This window comes from Scomber scombrus, chromosome 15 (assembly GCF_963691925.1).
Source record: "Scomber scombrus chromosome 15, fScoSco1.1, whole genome shotgun sequence".
Taxonomy (NCBI): domain Eukaryota; kingdom Metazoa; phylum Chordata; class Actinopteri; order Scombriformes; family Scombridae; genus Scomber; species Scomber scombrus.
The window spans coordinates 13,494,195-13,521,414 of NC_084984.1; the positions used below are offsets into that span (position 1 = coordinate 13,494,195).

At 40.4% G+C, this 27,220-nt stretch overlaps 1 protein-coding gene across 2 annotated transcripts in view; it reads left to right on the top strand.

Annotated features, from left to right (window-relative positions):
- The window catches only part of LOC133995312 (astrotactin-2-like), a 287,008-nt gene that overhangs the window by 233,594 nt on the left and 26,194 nt on the right, over positions 1-27,220 (top strand). For both annotated transcript variants that reach the window (XM_062434657.1, XM_062434658.1), the window contains exons 17-19: positions 3,141-3,463; positions 12,193-12,326; positions 15,085-15,233. In XM_062434657.1, coding sequence (XP_062290641.1) covers positions 3,141-3,463; positions 12,193-12,326; positions 15,085-15,233 — 606 coding nt within the window. The remainder of the gene's footprint in view (positions 1-3,140; positions 3,464-12,192; positions 12,327-15,084; positions 15,234-27,220) is intronic.

The window sequence follows — 27,220 nt, forward strand, 5'->3', positions numbered from 1 at the left end:
TGGAAGATATCTGACACCTTTGCTGTTGTTGCCTGGGCAACATAACCCTGGCCAGAGGGGATATGTCTCTGATGAGTAATTATACTGCAACCAGTCTACAAAGACATTTTAATTAACAAAGGCAGTGCAAGATCAATGGCTGGGAAATTCACTCCATTTATCTCTTCAGTATGTTTGGTGACAGGCAAAGACAGACAGCAAAGGGCTGTCATAGTTTACAGTATAAAGATGGGCCACTCCCTTAACTGCACAAAAAATACATGTGGTCCAATTTAATTTATCCTTGTGAAGGGAGTCGCCTTTGGTCAAATTTTAATGAAACTGTACATTGCACAAACACAAATAAACAGAAACACAGACAAGTGAAGAAAAAGTACTTTAATGATCCCAGAAGGAAATTACATGTTACAGCAGTCTGCTATAACAGTCTCTAAACAAGATTCATGATAAAGACACTTAAAGAAAATTGGAAGAAGTTCCAAAAGTTAAAAAATAGAAAAGTAGAGAAAACAAGATTATACATGAAGGAAGACCCTGTGTACTATTAATATCAGTGAACTCTTTGGTGTAGAAATACTTGTCAGTGCCAAATTTTACTCAAATGCATTTTTAGATAGATATAAACATTTGTAATTTAGGATTAAATGAGTTAAAGGGTCAGCGTGAATTAGACTGGCTAGCCACCGCCAACCTGAGCAACAGGGCTTTATTGTGAGACCCTGGTGACAACAGCTTTTTTCTGTGTCTGTGTTGCCTCAAGAAGTACATGTAATTGGGCTCTTGGGCCACCCTTTGCGCCTGTTTACATACTGTTGCACATGAAGTTACCACCCACCCCTTCAACTGCTTGTCAGTGTCTTGCAGACACACACAAGGAGTCAGCCACAACATATGTATGTGCAGACACACACGCCGAGGTCATAGCCACAATTCAGGACATGAAGATCATGTCCTTCTTGTTGTTTTGGGGAATTTGGAAGTATCAGTGAACTGATGTGCTATTTATATTTGGTAATTGAATATAACGTATATAAATAAATATTTTAGTTCTATACAGTAGCAGGTCTCCGCTGTACTCATAGTCTTAGTAATCCTAAAAAAATGTCTACAACCATTTTTTTCAGTTAATTCTTGGTGCAGCTATACACCCTTATCTATCTTCTTGCAGTCTTCTTATAAAGTTGCGTTTCTAGTCAGTATTATGTACTCTGAATAATGACTTCAGCAAATAGGCGTTTTCTTCATTCTTGTCATCCATAACATATTAATTATTTAAGAATATGAAATATGATCTTAGTTTGTTTAAAGTATGGAAATGACTGATGTAAGAACTTCTTTGCGCATCTTACCTATTAATATAAAGCAGTGTTGTGATGTTAACAGTGTAACAAAACCAACATTTATTGCCACATGTAAACAATAGCTCCCATTTAGTAACAACAGGCCTTTTTTATTTTATAAAGGCATCTACTACCTGGTATAAAAATGGAAAAAACAATCTTACATTAATTGTATCATCTGTATTTGTGCGGTTGAATTGTCACATCAGCTTACATTGGAACTGCCCTTGACACCTATGCATAAATATTATTCATTAGAGAATAGTCTGTGAAATGTCCCCACTTGAGTTATATATGTTTTTCTCTCAGCTATTAAATGCCTAGTAAAGCACATGTGCTGGTGTGTATATGTTTGACAAATTAGTGGTTGAAAGTTTACAAGTTTTCTGTGTCCTGGATTAACTTTTTGACCAAGTGATATTACAGGAGTCCACGTGAAACTGCATAGACACATCTAACAAACACGCTATTTTAGTTCATTCACAGTGTTGTCTATTTTGCCAGTGAGAATACTTTGAAGGATATTTGATTTCACTGCCATCAAAAATGTTGGCAGATGAAATGGGTCATTTGAAAAGTTAATATTAACTGGTCTCAATTAGCAAACCTTGAGGGCTGTTGCTGCCTTTCCTTTCTGGTTTGGGCTTCCCCTTTACTTGGTCTCTGTGTCTGTATGTTATCTGATAAGTGCATGTGTGCTTATGTAATCAACATAGGTAATCTCAATATGTATATATGTATATAATTGGGGGGGTGTGATGGTGAGTTTAACATTTTCACATTAGTGTATTTATGCATCTGGTCTCATGTCTAGAGCTTATGGTGTTTTCCTTCAGAGAAAAAAGCTTAAAGAATCAGCACAGGGTCTAGGCTGTTTCTCTGACCACCTAACCCGACCCTCAGTGTTTCAAATGGGAATATTTAGGGTTAAGAGTAAAAAGACTGATTTTCAAATAAATGTTTTGTAGCACTGATTGATAATTTGTCATGCACATAAGCCAGTAATTCCAACTTTAGTACACTTTTTATGCAATACAACTTTTTTGTCGCTCAAAAGAATCCCTTATCACTCATTAGGAAAACTAACATATGTGTCCACTGTTCTTGGAAAGCAAATAGACACAAAAACACATCTGCCACATCAGCACAGATGGCAGATCTGCTCCACTGTGACATGTGGCCTGATGTGTCCTCCAAATGAAACACTCAACACCCAAGACACATTTCTGACCTGCTTTTTCTCATCCTCTGCTTCTGCTGCCTCTTTCCGCACAGTGTGTCTCTCTGAAAGAGGAAATGATAAGAAAGCCCACCCTCCACACGCACACACACACACACACACACACACACACACACACACACACACACACACACACACACACACACACACACACACACACACACGCATAACTCCACTGAGAACAACAAACAGTGGTTATTGACACTCAGGAGAATAACCCAGTGACATCCCCCTCCCTGCCCCTTCCCATTCATCCTTTGTCTATGAAAGCTGATGACAGTAAGGGATTAGTTGTTGTTTTGTCTTCTGTTCCTTGGCTGCATGCAAAAGTAAATCCAGATGCGGACATTCTATGCAGCTGAGGGACTGTGAATTTTCTTGCTACTCCAAGTGGAGATTCATAAATTGTTTTATGGATTTTTTTATAATTTGGAAAGAATACAGGAGCGAGAAAGAGATGGCTGTTTTTCTTCCAACCTCTTCCTAAAATAACGTTAACTTTGTATATCTTCATCTGCACCCCCTTATACCCACCTTCTTTTCCTCTCCTGCCCCACCAGAGGCAACAGACCAGGGGGTTGGCGGAGGTGGGAGGCGTGAGCTGAAGTCAGTTCCCTTCATCAGCTACCTGTCAGCACTACAGAAGAGCCAGCTGTTGTCTGACGACATGGTGAATGGCGTAGAGATCCGCTGCGAGGAGAAAGGCAGTTGTCCAGCTGGTTGCCACCTGTGCCATCACCAAGCCATGATAGGAAGTGTGTCGGGGAGAGGCCGCAGTGGTAACAGCAGGAGTGGAGAACAGCCTTCACCCATTCCTGTTCTGCTGGAAGTCAGCCGTGTGGTGCCCCTCTACAGCCTGGTCCAAGACAATGTCACCAAAGAGGTGAGAAAGCAGCCTGGGGGTAGGAAGTCTGTGTGCGTGTGTCTGCTTGTGTGCACGTGCATGTGGATGTGTGAATAGAAGGAGAACAAGAGGTTGATAAAGTGACTATATAACTGTAGAATAACACAGAAAATCAAGAGAGGTGATACAGTACATCAACATACGTACCAGAGTTGGAAGACAAAAGCAAAATAATAAATTAAAAAAATTAAATAAAAAACAAAAGCAAATCCAGTGATAGACTTTTACGCCCCTTTTTTTGTAAAACAAAGATTTTTGAAAGATAAGATTTAAAAATGTATGTGAAATCATAGATTATATACTTAGACATTTACTGAATATAAACTAATTAATAACATTTTTGCATGCAAGTTAGCATGTGACATGGATATAGTGTGAAGCAAATGAATGCAACATTTGTTGTGTTGCTTTGTGATAAAATTAAAGGAGACATGCATTATTTCATCAGGTTATTTGACTCATACATAACTGTGTATCATGGTAGTGGCAACTCCATTCACACTACATATCCATTATCCTCTGTGTCATCTAACTGATGCAGTTGGAAGAAATCACCTCTAGGTGGCATGAGTTGGTTAACTTTGACCACTGGAAATGAGCACTGTAATACAGAGGGCACAAAAAGATGACATCATGGTTTTCTCCCCTTGTGAGGAAGTCAATGTGTATATGTGTGAGATATATAAGTGTGTCTGTGTCTAAACAAACACACACAGCTGAATGTAATATCAGCGTAATGGCCACATGTTGTGTTTATGATTCATCCAGTATGAGAAGTCCTCCATAAGGTAATTTAGAGAGGGGCTCTGGCTTCTCTTGACATTTAGTTTACCACATTTTGCTCTGTTTGAGCTGCATCTTGACATTGTCTTACTACCCAACATCCGGTGCTTGTCTTCCCCATGCATGTGTCAGCCAGCACAGAGCTGTTTGCAGGTGACTCACACTCAACACGCACACATGCAGACGCCATTGGGAGCAGAATGGTTCATGCTTCCCCCAATCAAGCATCTAATTACCTTACCTTCTGAAATTACTGCAGACAACAACAATACCAGAGGCAAAAAGACACACACACACAAATATATGCACTCATGAACACACACACAACAAAGCCCCCTATACGTGCCGCCCATAACAAGCACCACAGCCCCAAAGAAAAGAAGGCACAATCAATAGCAGACAGTCCCTAGTGGGCCTCATCGATAGCTAAACGTGAGGAAGAGCAAAATGTCTCTTTTTCCCTCTCCTCCAAACACCTCACTATCCATCCTTCCCTCTCCCCCTACCCAACCCGTGGTCTTCTGGGGATGTAGAGAGTGAGATGTATGAGGAGGAGGAGGAGAAGGGGTAGACTGCAGTGGATTGCTCTGGCGAGCCCTTCTGAGGTAGCTTGAGGCAGGATTATTAGCTTCTTATTGATGTCATCGACCTCTTGGGAGGGAGGGGAGTCCATCACTCTGCTCATCTTTTCCTCTCTTTCGCTTCTTCACTTTGGCCCAACTGCTGCCGCTAGTCTGTAAGGCACATACGTATATTGCATTAAGAGACTAGCGACACAACAACCTGCCCCTCCACACGCACACACAGATACACACACACACACACACACACACACACACACACACACACACACACACACACACACACACACACACACACACACACACTACCATTCATTCTCTCTCCCCCTCTCCCTCTCTCTTTCCTAGTATTGTGTGTGTGTGTGTGTGTGTGTGTGTGTGTGTGTGTGTGTGTGTGTGTGTGTGTGTGTGTGTGTGTGTGTGTGTGTGTGTGTGTGTGTGTGTGTCTTTCTGACACACACTTTTGCTTGAGACTATCTTTCTACTTGGCTGGGTCTATCGGGAAAGACAGCTGCCATGTTGCAAAAGCTTTCTCAGAGATGAGGTACTTTTTTTACCCTAAACCCCATGAAGCAATCAAAATAGAGGCTTAGTTGTCCAGGTCATGATTAAGTGGATTAAGGTTATACCTATATTTGTATACCTATTTGTACGTCTGTCTTTTCATGCCCACTGCTGGATTTACCTGGATCTGTCACTCTTTCCCTCCTCTGTCCTTTCTCAGCTACCTGCATCTATTGGTGGCCTCTTTCTGGCTGCCTCATTGTTTGACAGGGCATGTCATGTCCCTTTCACATCAGTCTGCTCAGTATTAAGCCAGAGGGGGATTTTGTTACAGGGTGAAATTAACTCTTTCCTAAAAAGACTACAACCATGACAGAAACAAATCTGAATTAAAGACATATCTGCCCTCTTATCATATCCGCCTATTAGTTTGCTCTGTGTGGCTCCACCAAAGACAAAAATAGGAAATAAAGTATTTATTTGTACATATGTCCAGACAGTACTGACATTATGAATGACTAGTTAAGGATTTGAATGATATCTGGAAATCCTCAGACTCTGTCAAGAGGAGGGACTCATTGTCAAGTTGGTAATAGCCAAGTAGAACAAGGAATTTGCCTAGGTGTTGTGGTGCATAATAGTCAAAATATACACAAAAATAATTAATACTAAATAATATAAAAGAAAGAAAGAAAGAAAGTTACAATTAAAAAATATGTAAAATATATTATAAAGTGAGAAGAGCTGCTGCAGTTTTACATCTTAGTTTACAAACAAAAAGGTCAATTTCCTTAACCGGAAAGGTCAGGTCAGATTAACTCAGAACACCCCCAAGCCTCAGACAGAGAATGAAATGAAATGTGCAAAATATATTGACCAGGAATGTGTATGTTCATATTCAATAATAATGCCAGAGTATTTAAAACGAGGTAAAGGGTTGGTGCACTCAAATAATGAGAGAAAACTAAAACATGGTGTATTACTTACCTCTAGTGTATCTCACATATTTTAAGTAATTTCCCACTAATGCCTCAGCCCAAATGCACTGGACATGGATGGAAACTAATTTGTGCTTTTCACAGCATTGAAAAGTTACATTTAAGAAATATACAGCAACATCTCTTCTGACAAACAACATCTTTATTATTTTGTTATTTGGAGTGTTTCTTCAGTAGGAAGTAGTTCCAAATTAAAACTGTTCACAGTGAAGTTTGTGGATTATGTGGAGTATTAAGAGTATTGGGCTGGTGAATCCCAGAGATTTATATCCTAGAATCTTAGCAGAAACAAAACAAAACTAACTGCCTAGCTAAATACTCAGGTTATGTTAATTTAAAAAAAAAAAAACAACTGAAAAACATGTACAGGTTTAAAATGATTATTATTGTTTGGTTTATTATATCGCTAGCAATACAATTACCTGTGAAGATAATTCCCAAAAATCTGTATGAGGTGGTGAATCAAACACTATGCATTTATTAGTTGTATGTATAACTGAATTTGTAGGTTCTTCATCGTCTTTACTCATTTGTAAGAAACTAAATGATTATGTTTAGTGCCTAAAGGAAAGGTTTGAGGTTTATTCCCTCTTTGTCTTAGTAATGGCTCGGTTTAAACCTGGTCTTGACTTGAATTTGACTGGAACCGGTCTTGGAATTGGCTTGGACTCGACTAAGGTGGTATTGCTTACAGGCCTGTTGTGTGCACACAAATACACACGTGCACACAGATACTCCCCTATTTTAATGCCAGAGAAAAGTACTTCCGTGGATAAATAAATAATCTTATGCGTATGGAGCTTGCCAATGGTCCTGTGTCCTGTGTTACTGTGACTGAATTATGGCAAACCTTTTGAACAAATTGGTTGTGAGTCTAATGGGTCAGAATGCACTATATCTTGCCAAGTGGCCACTGTCTTGCTCTAAAAGAACTGCAGCCCCTCATAAGGCTGTGTCTAGAAAATTCCTGGGGGGCGTGGGGGCACTTGCTTTAGAGCAGAGGTTTTCAAAGTTGGAGGTGGGCTTCCCCAGTGGGGCTCCAAACAGTTTCAGGGGAGGCTCAGTGAAAGGAAGTAGAACAAATTACATTAGTTATTACATTAGTTATTAAAAGTAGATCCCATAGAATATCCTAAATGTGTGTGATTTGGTCAAAGAGATAGTTCAGAGATACAGTAGTTTTGAGGAATTTTCCCACTTTCTAAGAGTAAGAAACTAATAAATGCCTTAGAACATACTTTGTTTGGTTTGGTATAGTCTGATGTTATTTCAGACAACAATATAAGGCTATTTTAGCTCAACTGATATGGGATCAAATAACATAATGATGATCCTATTGGCATCCAGGAATTGAGCAAAACTAGTCAAGTAAACTAAAGTTATGGCTGAGGCCCCCAGTCTCAGACTTTGAAATCTGCTTTAGATCTTGTCAGCTTAAAAGTAACATTTCCCCATTCTGATTATGTAAGGGGAACACCAAATTTAAAAAGCAATGCATCCTGAATGTCACTGCGAACTCAAAGCAATAATCTGCCACGTAACTCAATGCTGCAGCTCTCTAAAGTACAGATGGAAAGAAAATAATGTGAGTTTCAACTGCAGGAACATTACTTCAGTACCAAGGAGAGTGCATGCTCTTATAGAGCAGTTTCATATCAACTCTGTATGGCCAGTACATACTTTGTTCTCTACTTTCTTCAATATTTGGTCCATAAAGCATGAATTACAGTAGCAATAGTGCAGGCTGGTCCTTTATGCTCTATTTAGCCACAAATCAGCTTCATGGACACTAAATCCCAGGCTGTCTTCTTTTAGACAGCGAAAGACACAACCCCACTTCCCAACCCCTGACCGAATAATACTTTTTTCTTACTTAGCCTATGTGCTCTGACAATGAATAGTAAATCTGCATCAATGATAATTATTACTATGTGTAGTAGGTAAAGACCAGGAGACTGCCCTTATCATTAGCTTCCACTAAATGTGTCCGGTTATCTCAGATTTTGTATTCAGCATTTAATTTCCTTATTTCTTGAGGACTATTAGTCTAAATAATGAAATGATTGAAATTGAACATACTGTTTCCTCAGATTAAAATAAATAAATGATACAAAACACAAAACTCCCTTAAGTGAATAAGTTATACGGTATATTCCAGGGTTGGGTTTGTCTTTACTTTTAAATCATGACTGAAAACAAATTGTTTGTTTTCAATTAGATTTGTATTCCACTTGTCAGCTGGCCCTTTTTTAAAATAGTTGGCTCAGTTTGTTTTTTAACACATAATATCATATCAGACAAACAAAAAGGTCAATTTCCTTAGCTGGAAAGGTCAGGTCAGATTAATTTAGAACACCCCCAGGGCCCAGACAGAGTAGACACACCTAAAAACCAATACCTGCTGTTTGAGGGTTCTCCAATGACATGGCAACCCCCATCAACCTCTAGGTGAACCAACCCTCCAGCTGCCCCCAGTGTCCAATTTCCTGGAAGTACTACTTCTTATAAGGTTCCTAGAAGCAGCCCATTGGTTCCTTTGTTAACACCATTAGCCCTGAATGATTGGAAAGACCACATAAACACATTTGTGCGTACACACACACACAGGCACGCACACATACACTTAGGTCACCATTGATGGTGTCCTGTGTGCTGACTTAGACTCTTTGCCACCACTGGTGATCATCTTATAAATCAATAGTGTGGGCCAGCTGGCCAGTGTTTTCATGTATTAGCCTCAGAAGACAGACAGTAATATGGTCAGCTTAGACTAGACAAACAGATTAATACATTAAAGAGGTCACAATGGCCTCTCTTGCCTTCTTGTAAGTCACATCAGGCTTCTACGAAAGTGAAAGGTCCAAATAGTATTTTGGTGCCAGTGAGTCTGTGGGGTCTAAATGACGTCAAGGCTTGGAATTTGTGGCTGGAGTTGTTGCTGATGCTCAGAAGGCTTGCAGTTCACTGATCTTGTCTTCTGTTCAAAGGAGGGGGTGATTACATTTCGTCTCAATTTGTTCAGTATCGATAAGGTCAATGGAGATAAATTGTGGCATATTTGTGTAACAGTAGAACCGTGTGTTATTGTAACCACAGGGGCATCACCAGTTCCTAATTGCAAATCTGTCAGTACTGCACAAAAACTGTCTTACACTGCTACATTTGATGCTCAGATAGGACCCTTTTTGTCAAAACACTGGCTTTTCTAATATGAAGAATAATGGTTAATTTCTTACCTCTGTTAAGCCAAGACAGAATGTATATGGATCTATAGTGTTCTGGGAAATGCATGATCTGCAGTTAATCAATACAGTGTAAGGTATCATCCTCCTTTCAGCTATGACTTATCTTGTAACTGCATTGAACATATAGTAGAAGATGAACAGACACATAACAGACACATAGGAGAGGGTACTCTCCTGGGCCGTTCTATGTGTCTGTTCATCTCACTGAAGGATTTTCCTTACTGACCACAAGCCCCTTTTTTTATTTGCACTAGAAGGACATATTGCTGTCTTTATCACCCCACACTTGACACATTATCACTTGACATGTATCGACTAATTATCACTTTTTCTTGCCTTTCTCTAAATCCTCATCTCTGCTTTACCTCCTGTGCCCCCCACCCAACCCCCCACCACATTCTCTAAACCACAATTAGATTCCCTGTTTACCCAGTGGAGACTGGCTTGCATTACTCTTCAAACATAAACACGGCGGTAATCGCTTTGTCTATTTTTCACATGTGCAGCCATGCAATCAAGCGCGCAGACCCATATGGGTTTTTTCTAGGAGTCTGGTGATGGTAAACGCATGGCGGTCCTGTGGTCTTTTCTCTCTTTTGCCCCTAGCAGCGGAGGTCATTTCTCATATTTGTCTAGTCTATGTGCGTGCATAGACCTCGAGTCCAGGTTTTTCTTGTTGCCTTTGTCTGTGGCCTGCTTCCCATTGACATGAGGTGGCAAGACCCCTGCTGCTGTTGTTTTCTAGCAGCAGTTAACCACATGGGTTCAGGCAAGGAGGAGAAATGTAATAACCTTTTTCCCCTTTTTGGTTTGCCAGGGGGTTATTATATGGCCATGGATTACAGTGCTTGCCTACCTCCCTATAATAACTGTTCATTCAGCAGCCTCATTTAAAGGGGCTTGTATTGGAGGATAGTAAAGGGAAAGCCTTGACTGCTGAAGGATCCTGTCCCCCAAGGTGTGAATGCTTTGAGAGTCGGGAGCCTCTTTTTCACACCTTTGTTTCCTTGTCTATTTTGATGATCTCACTGTCCAATTTCCTCTGGCCTCTCTTCATTTTTGCTTTCCTACTCTGTTGCTCAATTCGGTCACTTTCACTCTCAAGATTCTCTGCCTGGAGTGAAAGCAAGTGGCATTGGAAGAAGTCAGTTCCCATGAAAGTCCGTTACAGCTAGCAATGCAGTGTTGTGGAAATGCTAACATCAGCTTCTGAGTGAATACCCTGACTCTTTTTTTGGCTTAGTTTTCTGCCTCTCTGGTCAGGACTATGCCCAAAATCATCTAAAATGTCACTTCCACTAATCAACACACTGCAGAAATCTTCCCTGGAATTTCTCCAACAAAATGAAACAACCAACTGTGGAAATCAATCATTAATTTGAGTGTGTGCTTGTGGGTGCATGTTTGCATGTGCCCATGTGTGCAGTCTGCATGTCCACTGTTATCTTAAAGATGTGTGTGTTCTCATCAGTTCCTTTGCTTTTGGATAAGTGAATGTCATGGTGTATTGGAACAAAGGAGTGTCTCCTCTCTGCTTTTTGTTGGATGCCTGGTACCCAGTGATAATGTTTCCGCATGGTTCCAGCATCTTATTTTTGTGACCATGATCAAGCACATCTCCAAAGTTGTATGCATGAGGCAGCACTGCCAGCCAGTTAGCGCACATAAATAACTGAGTGCTCCATTGATCCATAGTGTGACAGGGGGAGCCAGAGTGCTTGCGAACTCCCTTGAACTCCTCTCTATCATGCCTGTGGCTTTAGGGAAAGCCCTGACATTATACTTTATTGCTTTGACGGTTATATTGGCATTTTGCTGCCTTTTAGAAGATGACTGAGCTTCTGTCTTTCATTTTTCTTTCACCCGTTAATGAAGCAGCACAAGAAGATGTTAGGAGATGATGTCATCTCCTAACATCTCACCACCCTCCCCCTCCTTCCCCTCCATAGACAAACTGACAGCGACACAGACAGATGCACACACACAAGCATACACACACACACACACATACACACACACACACACACTCACACGCACACATATGCACACACACACAAACATTTGCATGGAATGGGGGAGGCGGGGAGTGTCACAGCTTTCACACCTCCATCATAAAAGTCACAGTGCATCTATGATATCACAGTGTAAGCTCGTCGATGTTAGTGAGATGTTCCTGCCTTCCAGTAATTGGGAATGGTAGTTATGAAAAGGTCACTGTGTGTGTGGGGGTGCGTGAATGTACCTGTACTCCTATCTTTGTGAGACCGATTTTGAGCTCTAGACCTTTAGAGAGATTACATTTTTGCAGAGTGAGAACATTTTGGCCAGCCCTCATTTCTTCAAGGTAAGCTGAGGTTTGACAAGTTAGTGCCCATGGTTAATTCTAGGCGATAGGCAAAAGGAAATGAATAGTCAGTGGAAAGTCATCATATGGCCAAAGTACAAGAGAGTGTGTTCCTGTGTGTGTGCTTGGATATGGAGGGCAATGGTGGAGAAGGTGGGCAGGGTGGGAGATTGGGGTGGGGTAAGGGGTAGATGGACGGGGAGCGCATGTTCCTAGAGATAATTGCATTTCTCTCACCTGTTACCCTTTACAGGCCTTCAAGAGCGCCACAATGAGCTCATACTGGTGTGCTGGAAAGGGCGATGTCATTGATAACTGGTGTCGCTGTGACCTGAGTGCCTTCAGCAAAGATGGCCTGCCTAACTGCAGTCCCCTCAGGAAGCCAATGTAAGTGTGATGTGACACTATGACACCTAGGAATTCATGCACAAGAGAGATTTCATGGATGCATGCACTGATGCATGCACTGATGCACTGCAGGCACAATCACATATACACATGGAAATTAACACACATACACACACACCTGTGGCTACCAGCTCCTGGGGCACTTGAGAAAGTTGTAGACACAAGCACAGTCCCCAAAGTTCTAATAGCTGTCAGTACGCCCTTACACCCCTCTGAAAAGAACATGCTCTCATTCAAGGTGTCCTAATAATACTCTTGAAGCTTTTGTGAGTCATCCACAGGAAGTTGAGAGGGCAAGACTTCAGAAGATAAAGCTAAGAATGTAAATAATATATTCTTACTAGTATATTGTGTTCCAAAATGACTGAGTTATAAAATGTATTGGTACAAAGCAATAAAATACCAAGAACAAAATATAGAAGTAGCTGCCTGAGAGGATTCTTTGGTCCAAGACCTTTTTTGCGAAGGGTCTATCTACATTTTCAACTATAACCAAATGTAAAGTTTTCTTTTATTCCTGGTTCTGGCATTGCATGAATTCCACACCACGTGCAACTGATTTAATGGCAGAGATGGAAGAAATGTAAAATAGGCCATTTTTATTTTATTTTATTTTAATTTAATGATCAATTTATGATTGTCTGCAAAAAGTCTTTGTGTGCAAGTGTAAAACATGTGATTCTGCAACACCGACTGTGACCACTATGCAGAAATCACCTCACAGCTAAGTGTTGCTTCTGTGGGCTTTTATACATTGTGTTACAATATACAATACCAAGATGAACATTGAATCTGAATGTTTAAACCAACATGGACAAGAAGTCCTTAAGGTGCACAGAAAAATAATGAAAAAACTTTAATATCTACAGTTCCATCAACACTAGCATATTCATTTCAACATTTTAGCTATACTTAATAATACTTAGCAATAGTAGTATTCTAGACAAATGCATTGGCATTTGAGACTTGGATTATGTTGCACAAGTTGTTTGATACATTATGGCAATTTAGGTATTGTTTTGCTTGTGGATTATGGTTATGGAATTGGAGAGGAAGGGTATGTTGCTGCCACAACCAGAGCTTTTGTCAGGCCCTCCCTGGGCCCCTGCCTACTGGCACGAAAGGACCAGGGAACAGTTGCTGCAGCAGCTAACTCCTCAACTCTGGCAAGTGCTGGAGTGTTAGGATGGTAATAACCTGCAGTACTTATTATTATTATCTATGAGGATGAAACTGAGCGGCATTATTTTTATGAAAGAGGGACGACCTACCTCTCTCACGCCATTGTCACAGACACAGCTAGAGGGCAGGCAAAATGGAAATATTGTTCTTTTATCTCTTTTGAGGGATTAAAGACGGAAAACTGCACAGGGAACACTGCTGGAGAACAGGTGGCATCGGAATGCTGTTTGTCCAAAGCTGCTGCCCTGCTACTGTTCCATGATATATAAGGCAGAGGTGTGACAGTTTCTTCTCCAACAGGACAATAACCTCATGAGATCCATTCAAGGCTGGATTATTACCCCCAGGGGCCCCTGGGCACTGACACTCATGGACTCCCACCCCGTCACACTGCACAGACCACGCCCACCCGATGTTACTCACCCTGGCCATTCAAATCTACCTTAATTATTTTGGGCTTCAAGTCAAGCTGGCATATAAAATCACACTCCTATCGGTCAAAAGTAGTTCAGCTGAGCTGAGCTCAGTAACCAAGTGCTGAAATACTGCCATTTCACTCACAAATCACAAGACAATGATACAATTAATTAAATCCTCTCAAGGCAGTGTATGGCTCAAGACCATGGTAATATTAGTGTCTCTAAAAACCACCCAAGCAGACAGCACAACAGTTATTACTGATACATGTGACTAAGCATACAACAATGTCATCCTGAGCAATCATACACCTGCTGAATGCATGTTTCAAATTAAGGGGCACTAAGTGAGCTAGGCAACTTCACACACTGCAAAAGCCAACATATAATGTATGACAAATCAACTCCCACACATAGGCCTATAGCAGCATCACACCACAGTCATGCAAAGCACATGAAATAATGGTTCTTACCATTAGAGGTTCTTCTTTTCTTGACTTTTTCTTTGCAACGTCAGAGATCATGTGCTCAAAGTCCAGCTCCTTCACCAGCTCAGACTCAAGCCATCAAAGATAGTGCTGAAAGCCTCCTTACTGCGAATACGACTTTAATCGCTGGGCATTTTTTTAATGCAGCCACTTCTTTTTCTTTCTTTTCTTTCTTTTGGTTTCCCCACTGGGTTTTTGGTTACAGCCGGCGCTGTCCATTTTCCGCTAAGTGATCATTTTTCCAGCACACTAGTTGATACAAACTAACCACAGTGCATTTTGACCTGCTGACCAATATTCACTTGCCCCGCCCTCACATTGACAAATAAAACTGTCAATCATGAGACTTGATTTTCTTGGAAACAGCTTTTATTTTTTTCCGATTGGAAAAAGTTCTCCCATCACTGAGGGACCCTTTCTGATCAAGGTTCAGGCTCATACTTTGCCAGTGCACACATGCACACACACACACACACATACATACATACACACACACACACAAACACACACCCACACACACACACACGCACACACACAATTCAAGTTGAAATCCAGATCGGGGCAACCATTGTGGTAGCCTTTAAATTGCATTGTTAATATGTATACTAGTTCCATATCTTGTTTCTTATCTCCTCTATTTTGCACCATTAGTTTGCGCCTAGCCCCTTACCTGGAGCCTTCGAGCACGATGGTGGCCCTGGAGTGGATGGATGTAGAGCCTCTGATTGGCTGCAAGATTTCTGACTACATCATCCAGCATAAACGTGTGGAGGACCCCTCAGAGGCAGAGGTGTACACAGGTATAAAAAATAAATTCAACATGCCTTTTGTTGCCTTTTTTGACTGTATAGATTTAAATACTATGTCATGTGACTTAATGTTGGTTTGTATTGTTTGAGTGATAACTATTCAAATATTTACACACAGAAATACAAGAACTGAGAAAGAGAATCATTTCTGTATTTTTAATAATTATACTAACTATATAAGTTTCATAAGCTCTTGAGGGTGACAGTAGTTTGCGCTGTTGTTATGTGTGGAGGTTGAATGTTCCTTCATCTTCATGGGTATCAATGAAACAGAAAGTAAGTGTATTAGCGCTCGTGTTAGTCCTATGATAGATAGTTTTGGAAAGTTTAATTAGAGTTTGGGAGAGTTGCATTACAAGTTTCATAGTGTTCCACTGCGTGTTTCAACTGAAAATAGTATGTGTTCACATAAATAGAGTATAAACTATGCATGAAGTTACTTAATAACTTTGTAGCCTACTGGGACATTTGAGATTGGATTTTGATTGCAGGAAAACTGAAGGCCTGTGTCAGTAGATGTATTCCTGGGAAATCAGTGATGAACCATGCTATAGTTCAAGATGGACTCAGAGATTAAGTATAAATTCTTTTTCAGGCTTGTTGTTTTAGTTAGCTTTTTCTCCTCATGAGAGTATTCTTTCAAAAGGCTGAAGAGGTGAAGATGGGAATGATAAAGAGAGAAGACAGGATTTAAATCCCAATGATGGATAAATAATAAAAATGTTGATGAGATTACTTACAGATTACTATTACAATTGAAGGGAATGTGGTTAAAGTTTTGGTCTGGATACCAAACATAAGGGGGAGATTAGATTGAGGATGGGATAAGATGACGCAGGGCAATTTATCAGGCACCATAAATGATGCTGACCATTTTGCCTTACGGCTAGGGAAGTGGTCATGGTTGTGACGAGGGGCTGAGGTGAGTCAGAGGAAGGGTGATAGGAATTTAATAATATTGGAGAAATTAGGTGGTCTGGAAGAAGCTGGCTTTAGTCATTGGGAAGTATGGACAGGCCATCCATCACCCCTGGGAGGAGTGCTGATGAAGCGTGGGCACCAGCAAGCGAGGAGAGCGTACAGACAGCTAGACACAGGCATGCTGGCAGAGGTGAGGTAGGAAGGGGCAGATGGTGTGGGTGACTCACTCTGCTATGTGCCAGTCACCACTATAAATCATGTCATAACAGACAGTGTAATACAGATTATAAGTCACTGTCTTGGGTTTTTGTCTTCTTCACTTCCTTTTTCTGTCTGTCTCTCTTTGTGTCTCCCTGTTAGTCATGTCTGTCTTATTTACTCTGAGCTGCCTTTGAGTATTTGGACAAAATTGAAATAGAACTTTGGTGAATTTTGAAAATAACTAATTTAGTTGAGTGGATTTAAAGGCATTGTGATGCGTACTTGCTTACTTGTGTATAATAAACATGTGAATGAATGTGTTTGGAGTATAGGACTAGTGTATATAGTATATGACCCTGTGATTGACATGTAGGTAATCTCAATCGACAGGAAACTCTGGTAGGCTATAGCTTCTCCTTCAGTGGAAACATCATGTACTATGAACTGCATGAGTACACATCTAGGTGGCTCCTACTTCAACTGTAAATACTGTAGCTACTAAAAAACCGTAATTGTTATACAAGATTGCTGATACAAACTTGGAAAGGATCGCAGGGGTAGATTTATGAAATAATAGGGGACTCTTAAAATGATGAGATCTTGTTCTCTGGACTCAGCAAATAAAAGGGTATAATGTTTGAGAAGTATCATTTTCTCACACTTAGTCTGACTTATTTTGAAATTATTGGATTTGTACTACCCACTGCTGGCTTCATTTTTAAGGAACATCTTTGAGGCACTTTCTAGGAAAATAGAGATCTGTCTAATGACACTAAAAGCTGAGATAAATAAGAAGTCCAGTTTAGCCTTGCACCCTGTTCATCTTGTGGATACAAAGTAACAACAACAAGCTCAATCATTCCTTGTTGCTTTTTCTCAGCAGTTTTTGACTTTTGCAGACAGAAACACACACACACAAACACACACACACACACACACACACACACACACACACACACACACACACACACACACACACACACACACACACACACACACATTTCCCCTACATAAGCTGTCAGTGAAACCAGTCTTCTACCATTGGCCACTGATCAGCTCTAATGGAGCAGTTTGGGGATAAATACTTTGCTTGAGGGCATCTTGTTGGTTTTCTGGAAAACAAGTGTTTCTCTTTCATTTTTCCCTGTTCATATTTTCCAAGACTGTGTGATGATTTGAACCAGTGAGCTTGCAGTCAAGCCTTCTTCTCTAACATCTAAGGGTGGGTACATGCTAAAGGATCATTCGGGTGATTTACAGTAAACCATATTTGACAATCTAGACAATCGTAGGGGAAAAATACTGATCCAAAGGATTTGGATAGTCAAGGCTTATTCTTGGCAATATAGAGCAGTGTGAGGTGTTCAGATTCATTTTTACAGTGTAAAAGAGGGGATATTGTGGAAAACAAGACTTGGGGTGGATTTTGCAGACATGTTTCTAAGTTCTGCACATACATGGTACTCCTCAATTTTATTACCAAGTTCAAATGATCCAACTGCACAATTTGAACAATTTGAATTTCACCCAAGTTTGATGTCACAAACTAAAAAATAAAGAAACGTATAATGGGCAATTAAATTGTCATATAAAATAAGGACAATTTTAATGGACATGGGAGTGCCAATATTACCGACAGCTAATCACAGGAGTTACAATGTAACAATATTTTTCAGACATATACCACAATTAATTGCATAATAAAATGAATTTACATACTGAAAGTATATAATAGCACACCAAATATCAGTGTAGTCTAAAGAAATAGGAAAATATCCATCTAGCAAAAATAACTAACTAAAAATAAAAATGAATAATGAAAATCTTTGGGACAAATCAAAACAGATACGTATGCTGCAATCAGATAAAAAGCCAAAAGGACAGTTACATGGACAGAGCCTATTGAAATCAGAAGGCAGATGAGACACAGACAAACACGGGTGGTGGGGTTATATGTCTTTGACCATCATCGGCATCAGGCAGCACCTGCATCCAGGGGACGGGATTCAACCAGCGCAGGCATCCACAGAGGCTGGAGGCTGCATCCATATCCATTGCCAAGTTGAAACACTGCTTCGGGCTGGTGCCTGAGAGAGAGGAAAGATAAACAGACAGCTACACACAGACACTCAGCCATGCTGAGCATGAGTCACACACCCAGAGCACACACATTCAGCAATGTGTACACTCAGAGTGAATGTGAAGACTCAGACACTTGGATGCGGCTCTCATTGTGTTGCCGAAGCCATATTTCTACGTCAGTGCTGTCTGCACTAGCATAGGAGAAGAAACTGTATCCTTCCTGAGCTAGGCATTATTAAATTCAATCAACTGACAATGAGAAAAAATATATCTTGATTTTTATGGCATGAAAGTTTCCACAGATTTGGCTTCAAGAGGGACTTGATTCCAGTGATTCAACTTATAAACTCTGTCTGTTAACTGCAGTTACCATGCTGTTTTTTTCAGGGCTATCCAAACAACCTAATTTAAAATGGATTAAAAATAATATCAACTGGTAATGTATTATCAATTGAATTTAAAATGTTTAAGTGATACATGCATCAAAACAAAATTCTAGTTTAGTGACACCCCAAATGCCTACATTGAATAATTGTATCAGTTAATTATTGTGTATGTTGGATATCTTTACTGATTCAATAGATGTAGAAAAATCCCTAGCAACACCAGCAAAGAGTCACACTCACAAATTTCATCAACTCGGTGGGGATACATAGGGATAAGTTGTTTTGTGAAATCACCAAAACCCAAATCGTCATGTCAGTTATCACAACACATGAGGAAGTGTATCTGTTTTTGCATTGCAGCAAGTTTTTCCACAAGCTGGATGAGCGTTTTATCCATGTCAATAAGCTGATTCAAATGATGTAATATGCCACCCTTTTGACTGGTGTTTTTGATCCATAACAGCTTCCTGCATGAATGGATGCAATCATGGAGTCCTTGAGTATCTTTACAGTGAATGGTTTCTTCTTCTAAGCTAATATCCATAAATGTAGCAACTGACTCCCTTTTGCTTGACGTAAACCCTGGAAATTATATTGCGCATAACATAGCATAGGGCTGCGCATTTTCTGGCATTGGGCATCAGTGCTGAGTGGAAAAGTCATGTCAAAGTTTGAGTGTGTTGTTTGGAAGTGCCCTCTTAAGTTATAAACCCTCCATCATTATGTTGGGTGGTGTAAGGATCAACCGTGTTAGCTCACTGACTGTTTCTAATGCTGCCGACGCCTCTCCCTACAATTTCTCCATTTCTAGTTCAGTGTCCTAAACACTAAATGCATCATCATTCATGACATCAGACTCACATTTTCTATAGCTATAGGTATGACTGAATACAACGATATGTACTGCATTCAGCTGTAAACAAAGAAAAGGACAGCATTGTGTTGACACAGGGCAGAGTAGTTTACATTTCCTCTTGTCTTCACCTTGATTAAAGAAAATGCGGCACAATGAAAGGTAACAAAATTTTAATTTAAAAAAAAGTTCCTGTATTTGTAGGTTGTCAGTTATGTTGCTCTTTTCGCAACTTACCGTTTCCACTATGGCTAAAGCAACCCTTCATGTTTACTGACATGGCCTCTGAAACCAGGCAGCACCAGATTACGTTTTTTGCTTTGCACATCCTTTGTTGACATCTCCCACTATTCTCTCCCTTTTAGCTTGTCTTTATCCATCTTTTTGCGTATCAGGGAAGCTTCAGAGGGATCATGTCGTTTTGTAGCATGACCTCGTCCCTCTCACATCTGTACAAACCATCAGCAACAAGGCCCCTGTCTCCAATCCCTTAGATCGCCCCACTTATCAGTGCTCTTAGAACAAAAAGAAGGGCTTCTCCTTGGTCCCTCACAAATCTTCTTCTGAGGTCAGCAGTGACTGGGAGATAGCCTTGCTGCTTTGATGTGCACAGACAGCAGCTGAGCCCTTCATCGGTCTTGTTGTTCATATGGACATGATCTCTTGGCAACTTTCGGTTGCCCCACCACCACCTAGGTCTGGACCCATATTTGCATGGTTTTATAGCTTGCATATACTGTATGTAAAAAGAGAGGATATTACACTATGACATTATGCAGCCTCTGAAACATCCCACCACTGTTAACCTTTTTTGACCCATGATTATCATTTCGGAAGCAATTTTGAATTAAAATGATGACTTTTGGAAAAAGGATTGAAAAGCTGTCGCTTGACATTACTGTGAAAATCCTGAGGCCATCAAAGAACGTTTTATACTGCTGTTGTTTACCATCATTATTTCAAGGCTGTCAGCACGAAAAAGTAACAGATAAGATATATCATCAGACTACAATTTATAGACTTTTTTTTATATCCTCTCTCAAATACTCTGACACACCAGTTGTATCTTATTGCTTATAAGTAGTTAATGACAAAAGTTGTCTGCTTACTGGCACTTAAAGAAATACGACAATCTCTTGTCAGTAGACAAAATGATGACAGAGCTCAAGAGTATATTTAACAATCGCTGCACTCCTTAAGAAGCTTCTGGACTGCACATAGAAAAATATTCATGGTGGTCACTCAGGGTCCATGTGGCTGTTTTCATATAAATGTGTGTCTCATAAAATGTAATACTAAATGGTCACTCCCCTCAACAGGAATTCAATTAATAAATACATTTGTTTGACACACAGATCCAAGCAATGCGTCCATATAACATGCTGGCTCCTCTGCGAATCTCTGTTACCTAAGGTTACCCATAAGATGTTTGGAAAACCATAATTACAGCTTTTTAGGGCAAAGAGGGAGACCCTGCCATCAAACAGAGGCAATATCACAAAGGCAACTCACTCATATTAGAAAAAGCCCATTTGAAATACTTGATTGTCTTGCACAACAATGAAACAACACTCAACCTTACCCTATAGCACATAGGGGTGCCACCAATGCCCATTTGTCAATAGTCTCATTGTATCACTTAGTAAGACACCCCACAACCATGACAGACCCCAATCACCTAAGGCAGGTTCATAGATCCTTACAGCAAAGTTGAAATTGGGGACAATGCAACCTTACAGTATCTGATATATAATGATATCAGTCATCTGATTATGTGAAACCAAACTACCAAAAGAAAGAGAGATAGAGAGAGAGGGATTACAATGAAGCCATTATCTACAGTATGTGGGGGTAGTTGGTGATGAAGGAGCCCTGGTGAATTGTATGCTGTAGTGTAGAGCAAGATGCAGCAGTACAAAACTGAACAGAACAGTCTAAAAATGTACCATACTTATTGTGAAGTGTGTTTAAATGGAGGGAAGAGTGCCCTGCTTGTGAGATACAATCATAAGCCAATCGCTTTGATAGAAGGTCCCCAAGAACTCTGGCACCATAGCTGTTAGCTCAAAGGGGCTGTGATCAGTATAGCATGCACAGGACACAAGTGATGCATCATTTCCAGTTGCTGGCACTTGAGAACAGGTGAAGCAGGGGCACCACAGGCTCGTCGGTTGTCACTTAAAATAGGAGGAAGTAGGTATTGCAGACACTGTCATTACTGCCAAGATCCTGGTCTTGAGGGTAAGCGTAGGAAAAGTCGCAAGCCTGATAAAGCAGACAAAGTAGGATTACCTGTTCCTACAAGGCCAGTTTAGCAATAGGAGCACTGAGTCATTGTGATCAAGTGTAATGGCGCTTTACCACTATACAGTTCTAGCACTACTCGGCTCGAATCGACTCGGTACGGTTCTAGGAACGACCTTTTCCATTACAAAAAAGTACCTACTCAACGTGGGCGGGGTCGTCATAGTACCGCTCTGCGAACTTGCCGTGACTTCGTTTTATACACGACACAAAACACATAAACAATGAAGGACATTGAGGCAGTGGTGTACTTGTTGCTGTATGTGGCTTTTTGTCACACACAAAGCAAGAAAATTGAGCCGTATGGCTGTAACGCTGTTGCCGGTATTTAAAAATGCCGGGTTTGATTCTTGTGTGGGACGGCTCATGACTCTTCCAGCGACAACTCTTCTGACCAATCAGTGGCCGGCAGTCTGTTGATGTCACATTTAGTATCGGCTCGGCTCGCTTGGAACCTCACCAGAGCAGATACTAAAAAAGTAACAACTACCAGGTACTATCCCTAGTGGAAACGCAAAAAAAATCGAATCGAATCGAGTCGAGTCGAGTCGTGCTGGAACTGTGTAGTGAAAAAGCACCATAAGAGATGATGAGGTCACCCCAGATTGTAGTTAATCATCCCAAGTGCAGAAAAAAAAGCTGATGCAAAAGTGACTTTTAATAGCCAAATAATGTCCAAATATGATAAATTATCCCAATTCAAATTCAAATGTACATTTTGATGCCTTGATTCACAGTTTTCTAAAGTAAGCTATGGGTATCAGTGGTGTTTAAATATTTTGCAAAATCATCATTTACTTATGTTTTACCCCTCCCTGTCTACCTACTCCTCATGTTTCAAGATATGGAGCAAAAGTCAAATGACACCCTGGTCTTCCCATAAATATGATTCAACCAAGTGACCAACACTACAAGGGAAAAGCATCATATTCTGGAAATATTATCTGTAAACAGTATTTAATTGTGTATTGTATCAGTTACAGAAAGCTACATCTAAATTGGCACAGGTGAAAAGTATACAAACGTCATATTAGCTGGAATTAAAATGTAACTGAAAAGTATTTTTTCAGACAGGATGGCCCACATAAATAATGTTTACTTTTGTAATTTCTGCTAACAATTAATAAGAACACCACTTTTTGTATGTATACTTTGCACACTTTTGGACTTCTCTGACTTTTCCTCCCTTAGGGTCTTGGACCCTTGTGAGTTGTCTTTTACAAATATCTTCTCCTCTTCTGACTTCAGTCACATCAGTGATGGATATGCTAAAATGAGTGATCCACTTCACTGGGGCTCACACAGGCCTCTAGATGGCATACCAAGGCAGAGGCAGCATTCACAGAGAAGCCAGTTAGACAGGCAATGCTGCTATATTAGTGTGGGGCTCAGCATTCCTCTACAACAATAGGTCACACCAGCTGTGATATGTAAGGAGATATTGAGGATCACAGATGATGTTGAGAAATTTGATGAGAGCATTAAAATGGACAAATGCTAGAAAATGTCTAAAGGCTTGGATACCTGCAACACGCCAAAACAAGTGACAAAGCAACAAAAGAATCAGCCACTGTTAGTTGTGTAAATTATACTTTATTGACATTGCAGCTGTGTCCTTTTAACCCATGCTTTAAACCTGCAATCAAATTTCAAATAAGACCCTCTAAGAATATATTGATTAGGCACTAGTAAGTAGGACAAAAAACATCTGGTTGAATTTAAACTTTAATCATTCAAGGTACCACAGCATCGACTGCAGATTGTTATATTTTGACTATATGGAAATAATTAGTGGCTTACCTACACTATAATGTCAGACATCCTTAAGCTCTGTTTCCTGTCTCTCACTGGGAGTTCCCAGAAAAAAAATGGAAGGCGCCAAAAGTGTAATGAAATTTGTCTAATGAAAGGCTTAACCAAAAGTACCTCTTATTGGCTAAATTCAGAATGCTTCTGGGTTCCATCATCACATTTTTTACAATCCCTCTATTGTCTTGTCAGCTGCTAATTTGGGTGGCTTGTTCTTAAATCACAGTTCTGCTGAGGTGACACTTTTTGTGAATGTGCTCATCAGCGTAGCACTGTGCTTCCCACAACTCCCACACACAATGCACACGCTTAACACTAATTAAAAACCTGTGAGTCTCTTTGTGTTGCATCACTGCTTTATGACACCTGAGACTGTGGTACCAAGAACGACCCAGGGCAGGACAGAGCAGGAAAATTACAAGGATTGGCAGGAACAAGAAAGTGAGAAGAGATTGCATGAAAATGTGGAAAAGCACATTGGAGTGAGAAGAACTGAGGGAAAAAAGGGCAGAAAGGATGAGACAAGGAGGAGAGGAAAGAGAGATCAAAACATAGAGGAGAGGAAGAGGGAAGCAGACAGCATTAGCAATGAGGGTTACACGTCAATGATGTCACCTCATGCTGGCACTGTTGGACTGAGAAACAGATTAACCATTTGATCTTTGCCCTTATTTTAGTTCCAGTTCCTCCTCCCAGCTCCACCAGCCAGGTTATTGGGATACATGACATGCAGATCTTCCTCTGCTTCACTCTTCTCGTCTGTCACGTACCTTTCTACTTTCCTCATGTCCCTTTTTTTTCTGTGATCAGGGTCAGTGGTATCCCCCTCCCCTGTTTATGTAACAGCTCCATTATTGGTTGAGACCAAGAATGGCCCCCAATGCGTCGATAAGCCCTCATTCAAAGAGATTGAATTATATGGAGATAAACGGTGTCCTTGAGCATGGGTGCAGATAACAGATTGGAGTGACACAGCTGACTCTCTTTGTTTTGTTAATTAAAGATGACCTCATCGCTAAAAATGGACGCTGTGCACCTCCTCGTCACGAGCCTCACCATCAGCAGATTGCAGATTGCAGGCAGGGGGCCAAGGGCTTTCTGCATTCCCTTTCCCTTTTTGCTTTCTTTCCCATTTTGCCTCTTAACACACATTGTTAGTCTCTCTCCCTCTACGCCATAGGTCTAGACGTTCCTGATTTAATTCTTCGTCTCTCCATCTCTCAATAACCATTACACTCCCTCAGCCTCCTTATGGTTTGATAAAGATACATAAAGTAATGTGTGTTCATGGAACCTGTAAATCTAATTAATAGTTTTGTGCTGGACGTATAATCGAGACAAAATTGGTCCAAGATACTGCAGTAAGGATGCTGCTCCTTAGTGCCTTCTTTTTCATTCATCATACTATGTTGTCCCCATCTGTCTTAATGATACTAATGAAATCTTTGAATGTTATGAAGCATGGACACAACTTCTGGTGATCTGGACAAACTCTTTGTTGGATTTGGTGCTAGCTAAAAATCGATTTTCAAAACACATTTAAGTTTTAAATTGGGATTGATTAATCTCACTTTGCAATTTGGTGCATTGCAAAGACTTACAGTGCTGGAAATAAATATTTAATCATGATGAATTTGCACTCTGCATTAATATATGGGAAAGGCTTGGATTTGTTTAGAAGCTATGATATTCATTCCACAGATCCATTTTGGTGATGATGCAGTATTTGTGCTTAGATTGGCCACAATACACCCAGAACCACAGTGGTAGCCATTTAAAATCCATCCAAATCTTATTTTTTTCCCTTTGAGACAGTGCAATGTGTTGATTCAGGTTTATACCTTATTTTGATGCTTTACTTTGTCATGTTGTTGAATTCTATTTTATTATGCTGCAGGGTGTTTATAATAGTATGTCTACCCCTGAAGTGAATTTAGTTTGTTCTGGCATGTGTTTCTCTTTATTACACTTTTAAGGCTGACTGCCTCTAAAAGACACACTATGAACAAACTTGAATAAACTCACAGGCCTAGTAAAATTAAGGCTATTCATGAAGTACATCTGATATTGTGAACACATAATTGTCTAGTGTACAAATATAAGAAAGACCCGCACTTTTTCAAACATAATTTCCCCCACAAAGAAATCTTTATATTCAGGCAATATGGTATTAAGCAAACACTTTTGCTAAACACTGACTTTGTACTGTAGTCTCAAATAAAGTTTTACATTTCAACTCTTGCATGGTACTATGTTCTGCACAGCTAATGTGACAGATCTATAATCAAAAAGCCCACCTTCTCAATAATCAACACTAAATATTTATGTAGTGTCTTGATGCAGTGCAATAACTTCATTTTAAATGAAAGTATCAACATGAACAATACAGGCACAAACTAAGCAGTCTAATCTAAATACATTTTTTGCTTAGCCTTTTCAGCATGGGAGAAAGGATGGAGATTTCTGCTTGTAACACAAGATCTATGGCTATAGGGAGCACCTCCTATACCTATAATAGCCACTGGCAAAGTTAACTGCTACAACTTAGGCCTAGTATAAGAGACAAGCAACAATTGTTTTCCCTACACAAGTTTCCCCCCTGTGTCTATACCACAGAGGCAGTTGAAGCCATCAGTGCCCAACAGTCTTATGGTAGAGCAGGTGGAAGATGGCAGTGCCCATCAACCAGTCAATACGATGCAGCATCACAGTAAGACACAAGCCATCAGCCTGTCAACACCCACAGGTCTATTCTTAGTGCTAAGTACAGACCCAGGGGGAGACAGAGCCACAGTAAAAAGAGCCAGGGGCAGTAAAAACAGACCACACACGGGTCACATCAAAATGGTAGACATGGACGCAGGGGGCCATTACTCTGTGACGAACCAACACACCTGACCCAATTTCTTGCTATGCAGAAATGGCAAAGGCACCCCATTGTCACACAGCATGTCATTAGGTTGTTAAAACCAATGTGCCACACAGTTCATGGGAGGAATCCAGAAATGTCCAACACAAAGAATGTGACTAATAGACATTGACCATGTTGCCACTGCACAGATCTCAATGTTATACTGAATTAACACATCCTTTTTGACCTCTTAGCGAAGAAAGGGACCTTACCCAATAAAGGGACCTTACCCAATATTTAAGCCAAGAATTGCCCTAAGAGTTTTTAATCTCTTTACAGGCATTATGTTTACAAGCCATACATATGTAAAGACTCTTAAGTATATTGGTGTGTTTCATTGTGTATAATATATGGACAAAAGTAGTGGGACCATACCATTATCCGACCTCCAACTTTACAGTTGGCACAGTTGACACGTTTCCACTGCTCCAGAGTCCAGTGGCAGCATGCTTTACACCACTCCATTCGACGCTTGACATTGTATTTGGTGATGTAAGGCTTGCATGCAGCT